Here is a 17,196-nt window from a genome sequence, read left to right on the forward strand (position 1 = left end):
ATGATTCTTACCATTCCCAATGCTACATTTAGTCAATGCTACATTAATAACAAAAAATCCTCTGTCATTCAGTCAACAGGATACACAGTAAAATTAGCAAAGCATCCTAACTTATGTATAGGCAGACTTTGAAGACCTTAACTGAGAATTTCTAATTCTCCACAAAACCATATTATTCTGTTAAGAAGATAATCAGAGCTATGATTTTTCAATTAAATCAAAGAATATATTTAAAAAATGAACACGTAGGTCACCAGGAGTGGTGGCGCATGCCTTTAATCCCAGCACTCGGGAGGCAGAGGCAGGTGGATTTCTGAGTTCAAGGCCAGCCTGGTCTACAAAGTGAGTTCCAGGACAGTCAGGGCTATACAGAGAAACCCTGTCTCAAAAAAAACCAAAAAAAAAAAGAAGAAGAAGAAGAAGAAGAAGAAGAAGAACACTTAGATAACCCAGTGACATGATATAATGTAAAAGCAGAAGAAAACTTAGCAGTGGCCGAGAAATAATATGAAGGACTCAAGGAAAGATCTCAATAGAAATAAAAGACTCTTCAATATAATTTATACTAAAGCTACATTAATTCTAAAACTTATATATCCTTAAAGCCGGGCATGGTGGCGCACGCCTTTAATCCCAGCACTCAGGAGGCAGAGGCAGGTGGATTTCTGAGTTTGAGGCCAGCCTGGTCTACAAAGTGAGTTCCAGGACAGCCAGGGCTATACAGAGAAACCCTGTCTCAAAAAAACCAAAAAAAAAAAAAAAAAACCCTTATATATCCTTAATCTGCAGTATCCAGAGATTTAATCACACACTGGGAACAACGAAGCTAGAAACCAAGACTCATCAAGTCATAAACACAAAATATTTTTTTTTTAAAATTGTATTTTTTTACAGAAAAAATGGTAAGAGTATACTCAAATGAAGCCAGCATATCCTAGGTCCCGCTGCAGTCTGAGAAATCACTGTGTCACCATGGTCTCAATTCCTCATTCTGCCCACTCTCAACCAACTTGCTCCCACCTGGACCATGGCACAGACAGCATGAAGCTCCATCTCTGTCCCTGCCTCCTGCCCGCCTCCATGCTGACAACAACCAGCTCTATATGTGCCTTTTCTATATGGCCTCAATCAACAACAATAGCAAAAACTTAACTCCTCAGCTTCTAACCAAAACCTGTTCTCCCTACTGCTGTACCTTAACAGAAGCAGCACGAGGGCCACAGCCACTATACACGGCGAGGGCCACACACGACAGCCATCTAATCTCCCTCCTCTCCCAAAATAGCCAAACCAACAGGAAGTGGCATCACCTGCAGTCTTAGGTGAATCTCAAAAGTTAATCCTCCCTTTCTTCTCTACTCTACCACCCCGGCTGCATGTCTTCTCTAACATCACACTCTGCTATTGACCCTGCCTTTACCACACTATCTGTTCTACTGCCATTAAAATATCAATGCCACCATCACTTCTCTACCTCAAGTCTGTAGTGGGCCTCCCCTGTCTATAAAGTACTTACACAAACTGGCAGGCATTATTAACATGTTCAGCTTCCAAAACTAACATGTTCCCACCGTAAGCTCATACACACAGAGAGAGACACAGGCACACAAACACACACTGTTAATACTATAACAACACAGCACTGTATCCCCTGTATGTATGTAAGTGTTTTTCAGAATTCCCTGGTAGCTCAGCCACCTGGAAAATCTTTTTATACCCTACCCTACTAAGGCTTACACATTCTGGATTGTCTGTCATGAACACCCTACCAAACCTTCTCTCTTCCTAACCTAATAAATAATTCTATTAGTATGACTTCCTTTAATTTGTCCACATTACACTTTCTATGGTTGGCAGAAAACAATTATCTTTTTAATCATCAAAAAAATAAGCATATAAACTGGATATGGTGTCATATGCACATAATCTTGGCACTTGAGAAGTTATAGCATGGAGAACATAAACTGAGACTGGCTTCGATTACAGAGAAAGTTCTTGGCCAGCCTGCACTACACACAAAGGTCCTGTCTCAAACAAACTAACTAAAGGCTGGGAATATAGGTCAGTGTTGGAATGTTCACCTAGCATTCATAATGACCTGGATTGACACTCCACACCACCATTTTTTTTCTTTTAAAGTAAAAGCATGGCATTAAGTAATTCAATAAATACTACGTAGAATTAATGAAGCCAATGCTTTCAGCCACAAGACTACATCCCACATTTGAAGTACCCTCAAATGAATTCTTCTTTAGAAAAGACATGCAAATACAAAGAATATAAAATAAAAGAAATATTTCAAATGGATACATGCAACAGTACTAAAAAGATGGATTAATATTAGTATGATATATATGTATATATAAAAACAAAAGCTTGACCCTAGAGACAGTACAGAACAGAATACAGCAAGACCCAAAGCAAGTTAAGGTCCATAAGAGAAGACACCACAAAATTACAAAACAAACCACTTACTTAAGTAAGCAACTGCTTTGAAAAATGATTAGTAAGCTTTGAGAAAGCCATTCTAAATAACTTGGACAATGTTGATCAAAAGCCATCCATTTCAGAGAAGGATCTAAGATATATCGTCAGCTCCCTCCGTTAGCAATAGGAAAAACTGACGCTAGAAAGAAAACTGAGTTGCCAAAGTGCCATTACTCGTTAAGATGAGTAATAAGGACAGTAACTTACATGTGCTTTTTTCCCTATGGCTCTTTCTCCTATAAACATTTCTTCTCCTGAAGGTAAGCTGTATGTTATACTGTTGAATGTATTGACACATAAAATATTTCTCCTTCATTCTAGTAGCCTGTGGGTAGTACCCAGACTTAGATTAGATGGTAAAATAGCTTCCCAAACTCATCTCTTACTTTCTCTTCTACTTCACTGCCCCTCACAAGAAAGATAACTCTCCACAAGTTACCTAAGCTTTTGGTATTAAGGCTGACACCATATCATGTCATTCTGATTCATTCCTCATCCTTGTTTTCAGAACAACCTAGCATATTCCATTAGCATTTCATTAAAAACACTACCACTTCCTCATTCTGGTGAAGTAGTTTCATGGCACACTAACAAGAAAGAGGAGCGGGGGGGGGGGGGGGGGGGCGGCGCGTGGTGGCGCATGCCTTTAATCCCAGCATTCGGGAGGCAGAGGCAGGAGGATTTCTGAGTTCGAGGCCAGCCTGGTCTACAGAGTAAGTGCCAGGACAGCCAGGGACATACAGAGAAACCCTGTCTCGAAAAACCAAAAAAAAAAAAAAAAAAAAAAAAAAAGAAGAAGAAAGAAAGAAAGAAAGAAAGAAAGAAAGAAAGAAAGAAAGAAAGAAAGAAAGAAAGAAAGAAAGAAAGAGAGAGAGGAGTAGGTAGGGACCGTGACTACTCACCAGGCAGGATCATCCTTGAGCTACAGAATTTGAGAGAAACTGAAGCAACAAAACAGAATACATCTAGCTGATAGAGAATGTACAAATCTACAAACACAGACCATGCAAATTCAAGCATCTAAGAGCAAAGCATAACACTGCTGTTCACTAAACATCTGCCATGTGCTAGAGACTATTCTAGGACATTTACGTTCATTATTGCTATGTTCACAGCCCTCCCCCACTCAAGAGAGTTATTACACAAGGAGATAAGCAGGACCAGAATTTGTGCACATGAGGACCTTAGAGGTGGCAAAATAGGGTGGCCTGGGGGTTGTGGGGAGTACTAAGATGGCCCTTGGTTCTAAGCCTTCTTATAAAGCAGTAAGCACAGTTAGCCCGTACACACATGCTCAAGTATTCAGAATACCAATGTACACACAGAACAGCCATTTATTTAGGAAGGGCTCTCGGCATCATATGAAACTGAGGACCCCAAAGATAAGTAAGTAATTCACAGTGATAAAGCAAGTGAGTATGGCCAAAATGGCCACTGAGCCCAGGAGGGTTTACCTTCTATTCTAACATAAATTCTATAAATAGTCCAGATTACATAAGTACCACAGCAAATGAGTCACTAACAAATTTTATAAATTACATATAAAAATAAATATACATCTGAGAACTCTACATAAAGCTGACTTTCAAGTAAGGATGCTACATATTCAAAGCTGCCTAAAGCAGGGCTCAAGAATGTCTTAAAACAAATATAATGGCTTAAAGGCAAAGGGGAACGTATGCCACAAAACGATGGACTCTCTTAGGAAACTAAAGCTGGTTTAGGATAATGGAAGAATTTTTTACATTATGTTAAATACTAGGTTTAATGACTCGACATAATTGAATGATAGACTATCTTCATCATAATTTCAGAGCCTGAAATCAGTTAGGCTCAGCTAAGAGGCATTTCAGAACCTACTAAGATATGCAGGACAATTCCTCTCTAGGATACTCAGCTCTTACTTGGAAAAAGTAGATGCATGTGTGGGAGAATAAAAGCAGCATATTCCATACGAGTGGACTACCAAGAAGCAGAGGAACTAAAGGAAGGAGAAAGCCCTGGGTTTGTCAAAAACAGTGGCCCTGTAAGGCAGCCCAGTGGAGAAAACAAGAATAAAAATTAGGGACCAGACCCTACATGAAGGGGCAAAATGGGAAGGGAGGGAGAGCAAATGCTGACAAAGATATGGGGCAACAGAACGCTCACTTCTAGAAGGAAGCCAAATAGCATAGCCACTCTGGACGTTAAGTTTGTCAGTGACTTACAAAATACTTAAGGTTAGACTATCTATCCTAAGTAGTTGAAAATGTATGCCTCACATAACGTGTAGATTTCCAGAGGCGCTTTAGTTATAACTGCCAAAATGTGGGTATAACTTACTTTGAAGGTAAATGAAAAGGCTGCAGCAAATTCACACAATGGAATATTACTTAGCACTAATAATATTGAACTGGCTGAGTATCACAGTTCACATCTGTAATCCCAGCACTAGGGACACTGATGCAGGAGTGCTGAGAGCTGAAGATCAGCCTGGGCTACAAAACAATTTTCCAGGCTAACCTGTGCTACTATATTCAATCCCATCTCAATGATTGAAAATGAAGACAAGAATGAAAAGACATTACAGGAAGCCAATGTGAAGAGGGCAGCTACTGTGTCTTAAAACATCTCTATAAAGGCAGGGACAAGGTCATTGGTCCTTAAGAGAGAAGGGCAGCATGAAGCTCCTTTGTGTGATACTGCACGATGCATTTTGTCATTGGACTTTTATGCAAACCCAAAGAACACATAGCATCAAACATGAACCCTGAAGTAAACTACAAATTCTGGGTGATTACAGTGTTCCAGTGTAGTTGGTCAATTTTGAAAATGTTCCATTTGGGATGGTAATAGCAGAGGCCACACATGACTGGGGACTGAGGCAAATGGGAAAGCTCTGTACTTTCCTCTCAATTTTGTTGTGAAGAGTAAAAGCCCATAATTTAAAAAAAAAAAAAATCATTCAACATACAGATGTTCTTATAAAAGGATAAATGGGTTTACAAGGCCATCTATAGGAAGCCAGTTAAACACAATATATCTATCCAATAAAATACTGAGTAGCTATAAACAATGCAGCTTTCGGGCTGGTGAGATGGCTCAGTGGATTAAGAGCACCGACTGCTCTTCTGAAGGTCCTGAGTTCAAATCCCAGCAACCACATGGTGGCTCACAACCACCCATAATGAGATCTGATGCCTTCTTCTGGTGCGTCTGAAGACAACTACAGTGTACTTATGTATAATAATAAATAAATCTTTAAAAAAAAAAAACAACGCAGCTTTCTACATACTGAAAACTGCTAAAAGATGAAATATACAGAAAATGTGTGCAGACACCATTAGTATGTTTAAAAAAATAATGCAAATATATCAGTATATGCTTCTATTCTCACAGAAGGTCAAGGAAGAAAGCTATAAACTGGGTATCTCTGAATACACAGGTAAGCTAACACTCAGAGAGCACAGGCGGGCAAGAGGAAATGCCTGGCTGGGAGACTTAGAAAGGACCTACACTCAGAAGCAGGATTTTCCAACAGTCTAACTGCTAATATCTGGGACTAGATCAGCTTTTCTTGTGTAGCTTTCTTGCCCTCTTTTAAAATGCTTAGCATTATACCTGTAGTCTCTACCCAGTAGATGTTGGACATGCTCTCTTCCCATATAGTCGCAACTACCATTGCCAAATGTCCTGTGAGGCATAAATGCTGTTTGTTGAAAACCACTACTCAGAAGCAACAATGGTAACAGTTAACTTAAAAAATACTCGATAATACATTCCTGCAAAATAAAGCAAATCCAATACATATATATGTACTGTCGTGTGTGTGTGTATGTGCGTGTGTGTGTGTGTGCACCCGTGCACGCGCGAGTGCGTTTTCATTCCCTTTCAGATGTACATATGGATGTCACATACCAATTGCTTACAAGCTCATCTCTCAAAGTCCTTGCAGATGGTGAGCAGGCATCTCTTGTGCCTGTTCCTCTAATGGGCTCTCAATGATGTTCAGCCCCTTAAATGCTCAGCCCCTTAAACCTCTGTAGTTGCATTGCCTCCTCCATTCCTCCTGACGTCCTCCCCAAAACAACAGCCTCTCAATCTATAATCTTCTAGGATGCTAAGGAAGGCAACCACATCACAGAAGCCAAATGGTCAGATTTCAGCTCAATTTTTAAAAAGCTAATGTAATTACTGACACAGCACGAACATAATTGCTTGCATTAAACAAATAATGTTTCTTCCTGCAATTCCTAAGGACCGCACACAGTGCTATTGTTCTAACACCATAAAAGGCATTACTCCTGATTTCAAGGAAATTACAAAGAGAAAGATTCATTATAAAGCCAAGAGAGACCTTAACCAGATCCTCTGTGTCATAATTTTATTAAATATGATGCCGTTTCTAATATGCCACAATGTAGAGGTAGTTCGGTTAAGATACTCAACAGGCTTGAATCGTTTCAATCAGATCTAAAACTGGTTGATTCTCTTGTGTCTTTGCAGAGATCCATGGCACCCTGGCCCTCAGCTTCATGCTCTGAGGCCATTCCTTCAATGCTGCAGTCGGTGGGGTGGTCTGGGTTTCTTCGTCATGAAATCGTGCTCTTCAAATCCTAGTGCTGCGCTGACTGCTGGCATCTAGCTCTCAGGAGGCTGGCTTTTGTTTGTGGAGGAGACCTCGGTGACCTCACTGCAATCAATACACCCATGAGTGGCTATGGAAGATGCTTAAAAGTGTCAGCGGCGAAAAAGGAAACTCACCATTCTAACTACTTCAGGGTAAGTCTGCTCTGTCAGACAGCCTCTGCTTATTGTAATGTAGTCCACCAGTTCATTAAGAGTGGAGCGCTTGTATTCTTTCATTTTAAGATCAGATAGCGTGTCCATGAAGTCAAAAATGACACAGCACTGCTGAAGTTTCTTTAGGAACAGTTCAGGCTGCTCTGAGGTTGGAACGTCTAAGAAAAAAAGAGGAAATGGTGTAAGTCTGTCATCAATTTCTAGGCAACAGGAATTCTCTGAGAAAGTTACTTCAAAAGCAAACCCAAAAGAACAAGACAACAGTGTTCTTGTTACCATCACATATAGGTAGGAGACATGGTAAGCACCACATCAGAGATCATGTCTGAAAGCACAACACAAGTGACTTCATTTGCTGAAGACTGACTAAATCCCAAGAGCCATCTGCAGGTTAAAACAACATTTAGCCCAAAGCACCCCACTGTATCCTTAATATCCAAAACCACTGAGAAAGGCCGAATTTGCCCTTACAAAGTGAAGCCACACATTTTCAGTTAAATTCATTTACTAAAAGATTTCAAAACAGAAATGTCAGTCTATTTATTTCATGTTGACATCCTTGTTGTTTAAAGCATAGATGCTTGTGGGTTTTGTTTTTTATTTGTTCTGTTTTGGGTTTATTTTGGTTTGGGCCCCATAAAGTTTGCTTAGTCAAAGAAACTTGGGAAAACCAACCAAATGAAATAACACCAACCAATTCTGCAATTCTGGGGAGACAGCTCAGCTGGGAAAGTGCTTTCCACACAATCATGAGGACCCAGGTTCCATCCCCACCAAAGAAGAGCCAGCCATGAGAGTGCTCATCTGTAACCAAGTGCTGGGGAGGCAAAAAGGCAGGAGGATTCCTAAGGCCTTCTAGTCAGCCAGCCACTCTGGTTTGCTGCTAGGCCCTGGGGCCCTGTGAGAGATTCTGTCTCAAATAACAAGGTGAAAAAAACATACCCAAAGTTGACCTCTAGCCTGCACATGCATGCATGTTCATGCACACACGCATACACACACACATGCACACAAAAATCACAAATGAGAAGTAGGAGAAGAACCAATTATACTTGGATCTACATCTTTTGACCCATATTCTTCTTTAGAAGTGAGAAAAACCTTTATTAAAATGTTCTCAGAGGGCCAGCAAATTGGCTAGTCATGGAAAGGCATATTCCACAAGACTGGCAATCTTGGAGCCCATGTGGCTCTCTAATTTGTCTTCTGACCTCTACATGTGTGCTATGGAATGCATGTATCCATACATGCATGCATGCACAAAATATTAATAAACATAACTTTAAAATTGCTAAATGTTCTCAGAATAGGCATCTGATCTCTTTTCAAACAAAGAGCAGATTAGGGCCCAGGGATACAGCTCAGTTAGTAGAGCACTTGCCTAACACTCACTGGGTCCTTGCTCCTAATCTTCAACAGTGCATAAAACAAGGGGTGGCACTGGCTCATAATCCCTACACTTAGGAAGTGTAAGCAGTAGAGACCAAGACTTTAAGAGCATCCTCAAGTTTGAACCCAGCATGAACTACATGAGACTCTTTAAAAGGGGTTTGGGGGTGGTGGCAAGCTTATTACCAAGCCTGACTATCTGAGTCGAAACTCTAGTATCCACACGGAGGAAGGAGAAAACTGACTCCAGAAAATAATCCTCTGACATCCACAGGTGTTATATGGAATGCATGTGCATGAACACACACTTTTGTTTTTGGTTTTGTTAATGAAAAATTATCAGAAGTACAGAGAGTATTTGTGGGGTGTTCAACTACAAATGGAATACCTATATCAACCTCCTTCCCCAAGGACCAGGGGTCATTCAGGAAGAGGGGAGGGCAGAACGATTCTAAAAGGCATCATCAGAGAAGACCAGAGCAAAATTGTCTTCTGGACACGGCAAGACCATGCACTGAGAAACTCAGAGCAGCTATGGATGTCTGCACAAAACCAAGCCAGGTAAAAGTCTACATGGAGTAAGGAATAGTTCAAAACCCTAACAGAGGAGTTAACAACAGCTGATAGCTTCTAGGGGAGGAAAAGTTGATTTTCTTTAAGGATGTGGTTCCTGGTAGGTGATCAAGAGGATGGCTCTACACCCAGGAGTATTGGGGCAGTACAAACTGAAGTTGATAAGAACATTTTCAAAGAGAGCCTGAAGTTGAGGGATCGGTAAGGAGGTAGGGGTTAAGGGAAGAATGAGGTATGAATTGATCAAAATATATGTCATGAAAATCTCAATTAATAAAAATATTTTCAAACTACATAGGATAGATGGGATTAGTGGCACACACCTTTAGTCCCAGCACTGGAGAAGCAGAGGTAAGCGGGTCTCTACGAGTTCAAGGCCAACCTGGTCTACATAATGAGTTCTGAGACATGTGGGGCTTTGAAGAGATCGTGCCTCAAACAAAACTAAACAAACAGTAACAACAAAAACCCTACATCATCCAAAAAAAAAAAAAAAAAGCAAGTAGGTCAGACATTTGGCTCTGTGTTGTTTCTAAAAATGAAGCAGAAATTTTGGGTTGAAAATCTCCAGCTAAACCCTGCCCCTCACTGTCTGTAGACTTGGGAGAACTAGTCCTGTCCCTTGTCTGCCTTGGGGTATCTGGGTGATAGGGAGAGTTGCTCTTCCAGCCCCTCTCCACCTGACTCAGGTCATGAGAGTAGAACAACTAGCCCCACCCTTCACTGACTGCAGCACTTCGGAAAGCAGACCCTGCACCTTGCCTGGACGGTACAGTGTAGCTGGCCCTGGTGGCAAAGGCAGGGGGGAGCCAGCCAAGGATATGAGGAGAGCCGACCCCTACCCCTTGCCATCTGTAGCATTGAGTGAACCAGCTGGGACTGTGTTGGAGAACTGGCCCTGGCGATGCAGACACAGAAAAGCTGGTGGGCTGACCAACTCAGCTACCTCCCAGGCCCAAATCTAAGGCTTTGAATTGGCCCACCCCAATTTCCACCTCGGCTATGATGAGCAAATAGAAGGGCCAGCCGTGAAGATCAAAGACTGCAGGATATCCATGACACAGGGCAACAACAGGATATCCACGAGGAAACAGTACAGAGAGTAGTACAGCAGAAGCCAGAAACCAGAGGCCTTGAAACAAACCAATGACTAATTGCAATGAACATTTGCAAGTAAAGATGTGTGGACAAAAGGGTGTACTGTGAGACACACAACAGCTTCCATGACAAGATTTTTTTCTACCCTATTTTATTGGGGGGGGGGACATTGCAAGGACAGAGGGTAGATATGAAGGGACAGAGAGATGAATGGGATTGGGATGTATGATATGAGCTTCACAAAGAATCAATATAAAGTATTAAAAATATCTCTAGCTAGGAAGAAATATGATCTACAGTTGGCTAGTTTACTTCCCTCCCTCACTTCTTTCTACTATTTTATCACTCACACCCCTACCCCTATACAGAAAACTATAATCAGTATGGTGGTTTGAATGCATGCGGATGGCCCCAGAAGAACTTCATCTATTTGAATGTTTAGTCCCTGGTGGTGGAAGCGTTTGGGAAGAGTTGGAGGACAGATGTCACTGGAGGTGGGCCTTGAAGTTTCAAAAGCCAAAACTACTCTCAGTTCTTTCTCTCTGCCTCCTACTTAACAACAACACAAAAGATTGCCTACAGCCTGACTCCCTGTCACCCTCGGAGACAGTAAGCCCTATACACACTTTCCTTTATAAGCTGCCTTAGTCATGGTGTTGTCAAGCATGTGATAAGTAACTGACACACTCAGGATAGGCTCAACTGCTACCTTCCAAGTGAAGGACTCCTTAATACTGAGACTACATTTACAGGTAAGCAAGGTGGCATTCTCTTCTATTTAAAAAAAAAAAAAAAGGAGAGAGAGCTGATTATTGAGATTTCAGATTGAGTTATGTAGCTAGGAGCAGCACTTAGGTCTCTAGCCACACCAGTTAACCCCACACTATGAACCTGAATAGGAGTTTTGATGCTGGAAAGGGAACAGGGAAAGGGCACACTCATGTAACATTAGTTAAAAGTTAAAAATCTGCTCGGCGTTTTAATTAATCCAAATTTTACTACCACAGATTTAACAAAGCCCGCAAACTAGACAGACTATCCACATGGAGAATGCTCACAAGTACACAGGAAGTCTAAAGCATCAGTGAAAGACAGCTTTTTAAAGGGCAAACCCTCATTCAAGCATAAACAAAGTTGGGTGGTCACTCAATAGATTTACATATTTAACAATTCAAAACATTCAGGCAGTTGGCATTTAGAAGCTTTTTAACGGTAAACAGTTGGAATCCATTCTTTATTCATGCAAACTGATCCATCACAGACAAATCTGAAGCAGACTACCCACCTACTGGATGAGACATAATAGCTTATACTTATTGGATGTGCTGGGTACATTCTTTGTGCTCTAGTCTAAGCACTTAGACACACTAATTCTCATTTAATTTCTACAACAAAGTACATAAATAGGTGCTATTTTCAACTTAATAGAAGAGTAAATCACGACAAAAATGTTCAGTATCTTGCCCAGAAACATACAGCTAATAAACAGTGGAGACACAATTCAAACCCGAGATGTCTGGCTCCAGAGCCTGGACTCTTCTACACCATACAGCATTCATACAACACAGAAAAGCCAGAGTAAGATACAGCAGCAAGAGAAGCAGAGAGAATCACAGATGCACTTCCAACATGCCCCCATTCATGGACTAGAACATTGAGCCCCTCCCTCCTTTAGCTGCCTCTGGAGCAGCATAGCAAAGCTTTGCTTTCTATTCTTTATCCTTTATCACAGATTAAATTCTTCTAGCAGGGCCTCCCTTCAATTAAAGAGCTCTAGCAGTCAGGACAAACCACAGGATGCGGGGGAGTCCTTTAAACAATTTGTATAGTAACAGACTGGAAAAAAAATTTTTTCCCATCACAACTGAATGTTGAGCTATAAAATCAGTTGAAGATCAAGGACTGCTTCTAACTACAGGAAGGATAAGGAGGGTAACACGAACTCAAGCATTCACAACGGCCTGGGAAACACGGACTAAGTCAGTCTGTTTGCCTCCCTTTCTCTCTCCCCCTCCCATCCCACTTTCCTGGGTCAGGGTGGGACCAGGAATGGTCCAAGGAAGGAGCTCTTCCTGTATGGACTGGCCCTGGAACTGCACTCCTGAGCTATGCTGCCCCAGTCTCCATGTCCTCATCTCCCTAGCTCTCATGGGTTGTAAAAAGATAGGACTGAGCAAGGACCAAAGGAGTGCTGTGTAGTCCAGATTTCAACAAAGTATAAGTTTAATATCTATGGGACCACTCCCAAAAGCAAATCTACTCTTTCTTTTTTTTTTTTTTTTTTTTTGGTTTTTCAAGACAGAGTTTCTCTGCATGGTCCTGGCTGTCCTGGAACTCACTTTGTAGACCAGGCTGACCTCAAACTCAGAAATCCACCTGTCTCTGCTTCCCAAGTGCTGGGATTCAAATATACTCTTTCAAGAAATATTTATTTGAAAGGGAGGGAATGGGATGGGGACTGAAGAAATGACTAAGTGGTTAGGAGCAGTGGCTCCCAGCACCCACACAGTAACTCACAACTATCTGTAACCCTAGTTCCAGGGGATCTGACACCTTCACACAGGCATACATGCAGACAAAACATCAATGTACATAAATAAAATAAATAAATTTTAAAAAAAAAAAGAAAAGAAAGGTAAGAAGGACTAGGTACCCTGCCCTCCTGCACATGAAAAGAGGAAAATCTCATAAATTACAAGAAGACAGCAGTCAGTCAGTACATTCTGATCACAATGGATCCCAAAACCAAATCACCTGAACATCTATACACTTCTCAAGTAGCTTAAAACTGGATGAAAATGTTAGACATTTTGAAACAAATGTAAATCATTACAATATAAGGTCATCAAATAACTCCCAAGCAGGCAATCAATAGTCTATCCAATGGTATTATTTGGCCTGCAAAATCCATCCATCCTGCCCACAGAAGAGCCCCATGGAATCACAGCTGGAAATAACAAGATATTAATACATAGTTGTGTAATAGCATGAAGGTCATTAGCACAATGATTCTCCCAACCAATGCCAGGGCTTAAAGGGGAGAATAAATCAATCCGGTTAACACAGTGTGGTGAGGTCCCACCAAATCAGGTTGCATCAATCTGGAAGGCTATTAGAGTTAAACACATCCTACTGAAGAAGGAAATGCAGTGAGCAGCTAAGTTTGTAGACCTTTACTCATCCTGGATGGTCCTACTCTTAGTCCTCTAAAACCTGAAAAGAATTGAATCATCCTAAGTAAAGTTGATCTACCTCCTGATAGCTGGTCCCGTGTGGTTATTCACTGTACACACTCACAGGGTCTCTGCTCCCGCTGCCTTTGTGGATTTAATCAGCTGATGATCCACAAGAGTGGGGAGACTCACAAAAAATGTCAATTCTCCTAAGGTATGCACACACAAATTTAGAAACCTACAGAAATGACATGTAATGGAAAAGTGACCACAATATTCAAGAGAGAACAAGTTCAGATTAAGGGATAATGTTTCTCTTTGTATACAGAGGGTTCCATAGGATATCCATGGTTACAGCAGCCAGTCACTCTCCTTATCCTAACCTACAGAGAGGCAAAGGCATGAGGAGTTCAAGGTCAAATGAAAGAAGTAAAACGTAAAAACAAAATTCTAGGCCTTTAGCCCCATGCTTGGGAATGTGGCCTCTGTGGCTCAGTGCTCCAAGGTGTGCTGGTCATAAAACAGCGACATTCCTCCACCCACCTGCTTCCTGGGTTCAAAGAGTGTTCATTCAAAGAATGGCACCCTGACCATTACTGGAACCTGCAATGCAAATGTGCTATTGTTAGGGGCTCTTAGATTGTTAGGGGCTCTTAGAAACTGTCTTGAGAGATAACCTGACACTTGTGACTTTGTACTTCCTTGTGACTCTTAACTGGTATTTTTGGTATTTTCCAACAATGCCCTCCCCACCTCCTTGAGTTGCGGTTTCTTCCTTTAAATACCCCCTTATCCAGCTATTCCGGGCGCCATGGTCCTCTACCCCTGCGTGGTGTATGACTGTGGGCCCGAGAGCGCTCTTAAATAAAAATCCTCTTGCAGTTTGCAGCAAGACCGTTTCTTGTTGGTGATTCTGGGGTGTCACCTCTCCTGAGTCAGAACGTGGGGGAGTCCTCACATTGTGGGTCTTTCACAACCACAGTGATATAACAAGTTCCAGGCTAGCCTTGTACACAGAATACTCTGTCTTGAATCAACTGATAGATGGAAGGGCAGAGAGATGATAAAATAAATAATAATATCCAGCACAGAACAGGCATAATACTATCTATAGTCTCTGACACCCTGCACCCTACCTCTTAAACTTTGTCTTAAAATGAGCTAACCCTGATCTTGGATACTATCAATTTCTCTGGTAACCCTTGATGATCTTCAACAAAATCAGCAGGAATTTTCCTTGTCTAAGGCATGAGTCTATACTTAGAGAAACCTGGAAATATTAATGTCTCAAATCCAAGAAGATGCTTCATATAAATTATTAAGTATATTTAGCCCTGAAAGTCTAATACAGAAATGCACTACATACATAGTAAAATGCTTAGCTATTTGACCCTGGGGTCTGTCCAAACCATTTTCAGCAATGCAACCTCTGAACTCAGACCCAATCAGCACTCTCTATGTGTAACAAGTATTTCAGAAAACCTAGAAAGAATTATGTATGTTTCCATTAGGAATTACTTTTGACCTAATAAGTCAGAAACAGCTAATAATATTTCATCAGAACAAGAAGACACCCAGGCTATGGTGACACAAGCCTTTAATTTCAGCCCTCGAGTTCAAGGCCAGCCTGGTATACAGAGTGGGTTTCAGAACAGTCAAAGCTACACGGGAAATTTGTCTCAAAAAAACCAAAAAAAAAAACAAAAAACCAAAAAAAAAAAAAAAAAAAAAAAAATACAAAAAACAAAACAAGCACACAAAGCAAAACCTAAGAAGACAACTACCAGTTTTTAAAATGAATAAAATAATAAAAATTAGACTTCAGCCTTAAGAACTAGAGCAAAATGTAACATGATCCAGAATACTTCAAGGTACAAGGTAAGAAAGACTAACCCAAATTCAGATTGTTAACTAAAGTACTCATTTCCTCACCTCTAATGTATTTGTGTATTCAAACTTGCTGGGTTTTTTTTGTTTGTTTGTTTTTGGGGGGGGGGTTTTGTTTGTTTGGTTGGTTTGGTTTGGTTTGGTTTTTTGGTTTTTTTGCAGTTACAATCAATTTTAGTTTGTTTTGAAGATGAAGTAAACGGCTGACGCTGATGGGCTGTGCTGTTGAAGTGACACTCAGGATGGCCATGAAACCTGGCCCACATTCTCTCTGCTTCCCTCTTCTCACTTGCTGTTTCAATGGGGATGGTGAGAGGCACTAACTACATCATTTCTACTGCTAGGCATTTTTATTCTGTAAAAAAGCATTTCAGATGCTTTCATTATGTGGTCAAGGCTGAAACCACAGTTTTTAAAGCAAGAACTTTAAAATCCTTGTTTAAATCCTTCCACTTCTGAAATCCCTTCTCTTTCTGTTTGCTTATAGCCACCAGAGAAAACTTTCAGTCTCTTAAGCTGAGAAAAGACCCTGAGAAACATCTACAACAGTGAAAGCATTTCTTCTTGGCCTTGGTCATAAAAGCTGAATATAGAGGTAAATGCTTTCAGAACTCTTGCCAATCTAGTGGGAAGTCTGCAAATACTCTTGGTTATTAGTGCCCACTTTTCTATATCGTTTCAAAGCAGAGCTCACAGAACAGCTAGCACAAATACAACACTATCCAAACCCTGAGCACAAGGTCATCAATCAGCCACAAGAAACTGAAATGCCCAGTCACAAGAAAGGAGTAGCACGGTAATAAAGAACTCTTACTTTTGCAAGTATGCACTAAGATTCTAACACACATTCCCATCTTAACTCTCAATGTCCAGTACCACGGTTTCAGTTGAAGAAATTCATGTCCAGAACAGTCAAGTCACCTGTCCAACATGCCATGCTAATAAGACCTTAGTTCCTGACTGCCTGCCCCCCAAAAGTCTTATCACAAGGCCTCAAAGAAAAACATGGTGGTGGTGGTGGTGGTGGTGGTGGTGATGGTGGTGGTAATAACAGCAACGACTGTGATAAATAACAGTAACTAAAAACAGATTTGTTCACTGTCATGATTAGTGAATTCTTAAGTAGAGTAATCAAAAAAATACCAGTATGTTTTAAAACTGAAAAGCATACAACTTGTCTTAAACAAATGAACAATACAGGTGGCTAAACTTAGTTTTTAAATAATGATATTATTATTCCTCCCAGTTTAGATAATCACCAGGTGTTATTATTCTTTTGTGGACCTCTTCAGTTTCCTTTCCCAAAGCCAATAAACACATGTTGTCTAATTTATAAACAAAACCCAAAGGTCACTACTGTAAGCATACAAACTACAGTGGCTTGAGCAGCAAAATTCTTATTTGAGGCTTTCGTGTTGTTCTAACACTATACTTGCAAGAAAATAAACAGAAAACAAATAGATACAGATCTAAGTCTGTGACCACACATGCACACACCGAATTTTATTTCCCTGTGTAAATCAATTTTAAATGAAAATCTTACGCCTCTTTTAAAAACTTATATGAATAGAAGAAACATAAACAACATATTTAATACAAAAACACTATTTTAATGATGTACAAATTTTAAAACTATGTTAATTTTATTTATTTATTTATTTATTTATTTTTGGTTTTTTGAGACAGGGTTTCTCTGTGTAGTACTGGCTGTCCTGGAACTCACTTTGTAGACCAGGAGGCCTCGAACTCAGAAATCCACCTGCCTTTGCCTCCCAAGTGCTGGGATTTAAGGTGCACCACCACCGCC

At 40.6% G+C, this 17,196-nt stretch overlaps 1 protein-coding gene across 4 annotated transcripts in view; it reads right to left on the reverse strand.

The window, feature by feature from the left end:
* Positions 1–17,196, reverse strand: part of Ppp2r5e (protein phosphatase 2 regulatory subunit B'epsilon) — a 148,427-nt gene that overhangs the window by 59,224 nt on the left and 72,007 nt on the right. For all 4 annotated transcript variants that reach the window (XM_021178527.3, XM_021178529.3, XM_021178526.3 and 1 more), the window contains one exon: positions 7,231–7,427. In XM_021178527.3, coding sequence (XP_021034186.1) covers positions 7,231–7,427 — 197 coding nt within the window. The remainder of the gene's footprint in view (positions 1–7,230; positions 7,428–17,196) is intronic.

This window comes from Mus caroli, unplaced genomic scaffold, assembly GCF_978045245.1.
Source record: "Mus caroli unplaced genomic scaffold, Mus_caroli_1 scaffold_14, whole genome shotgun sequence".
Lineage (NCBI taxonomy): Eukaryota > Metazoa > Chordata > Mammalia > Rodentia > Muridae > Mus > Mus caroli.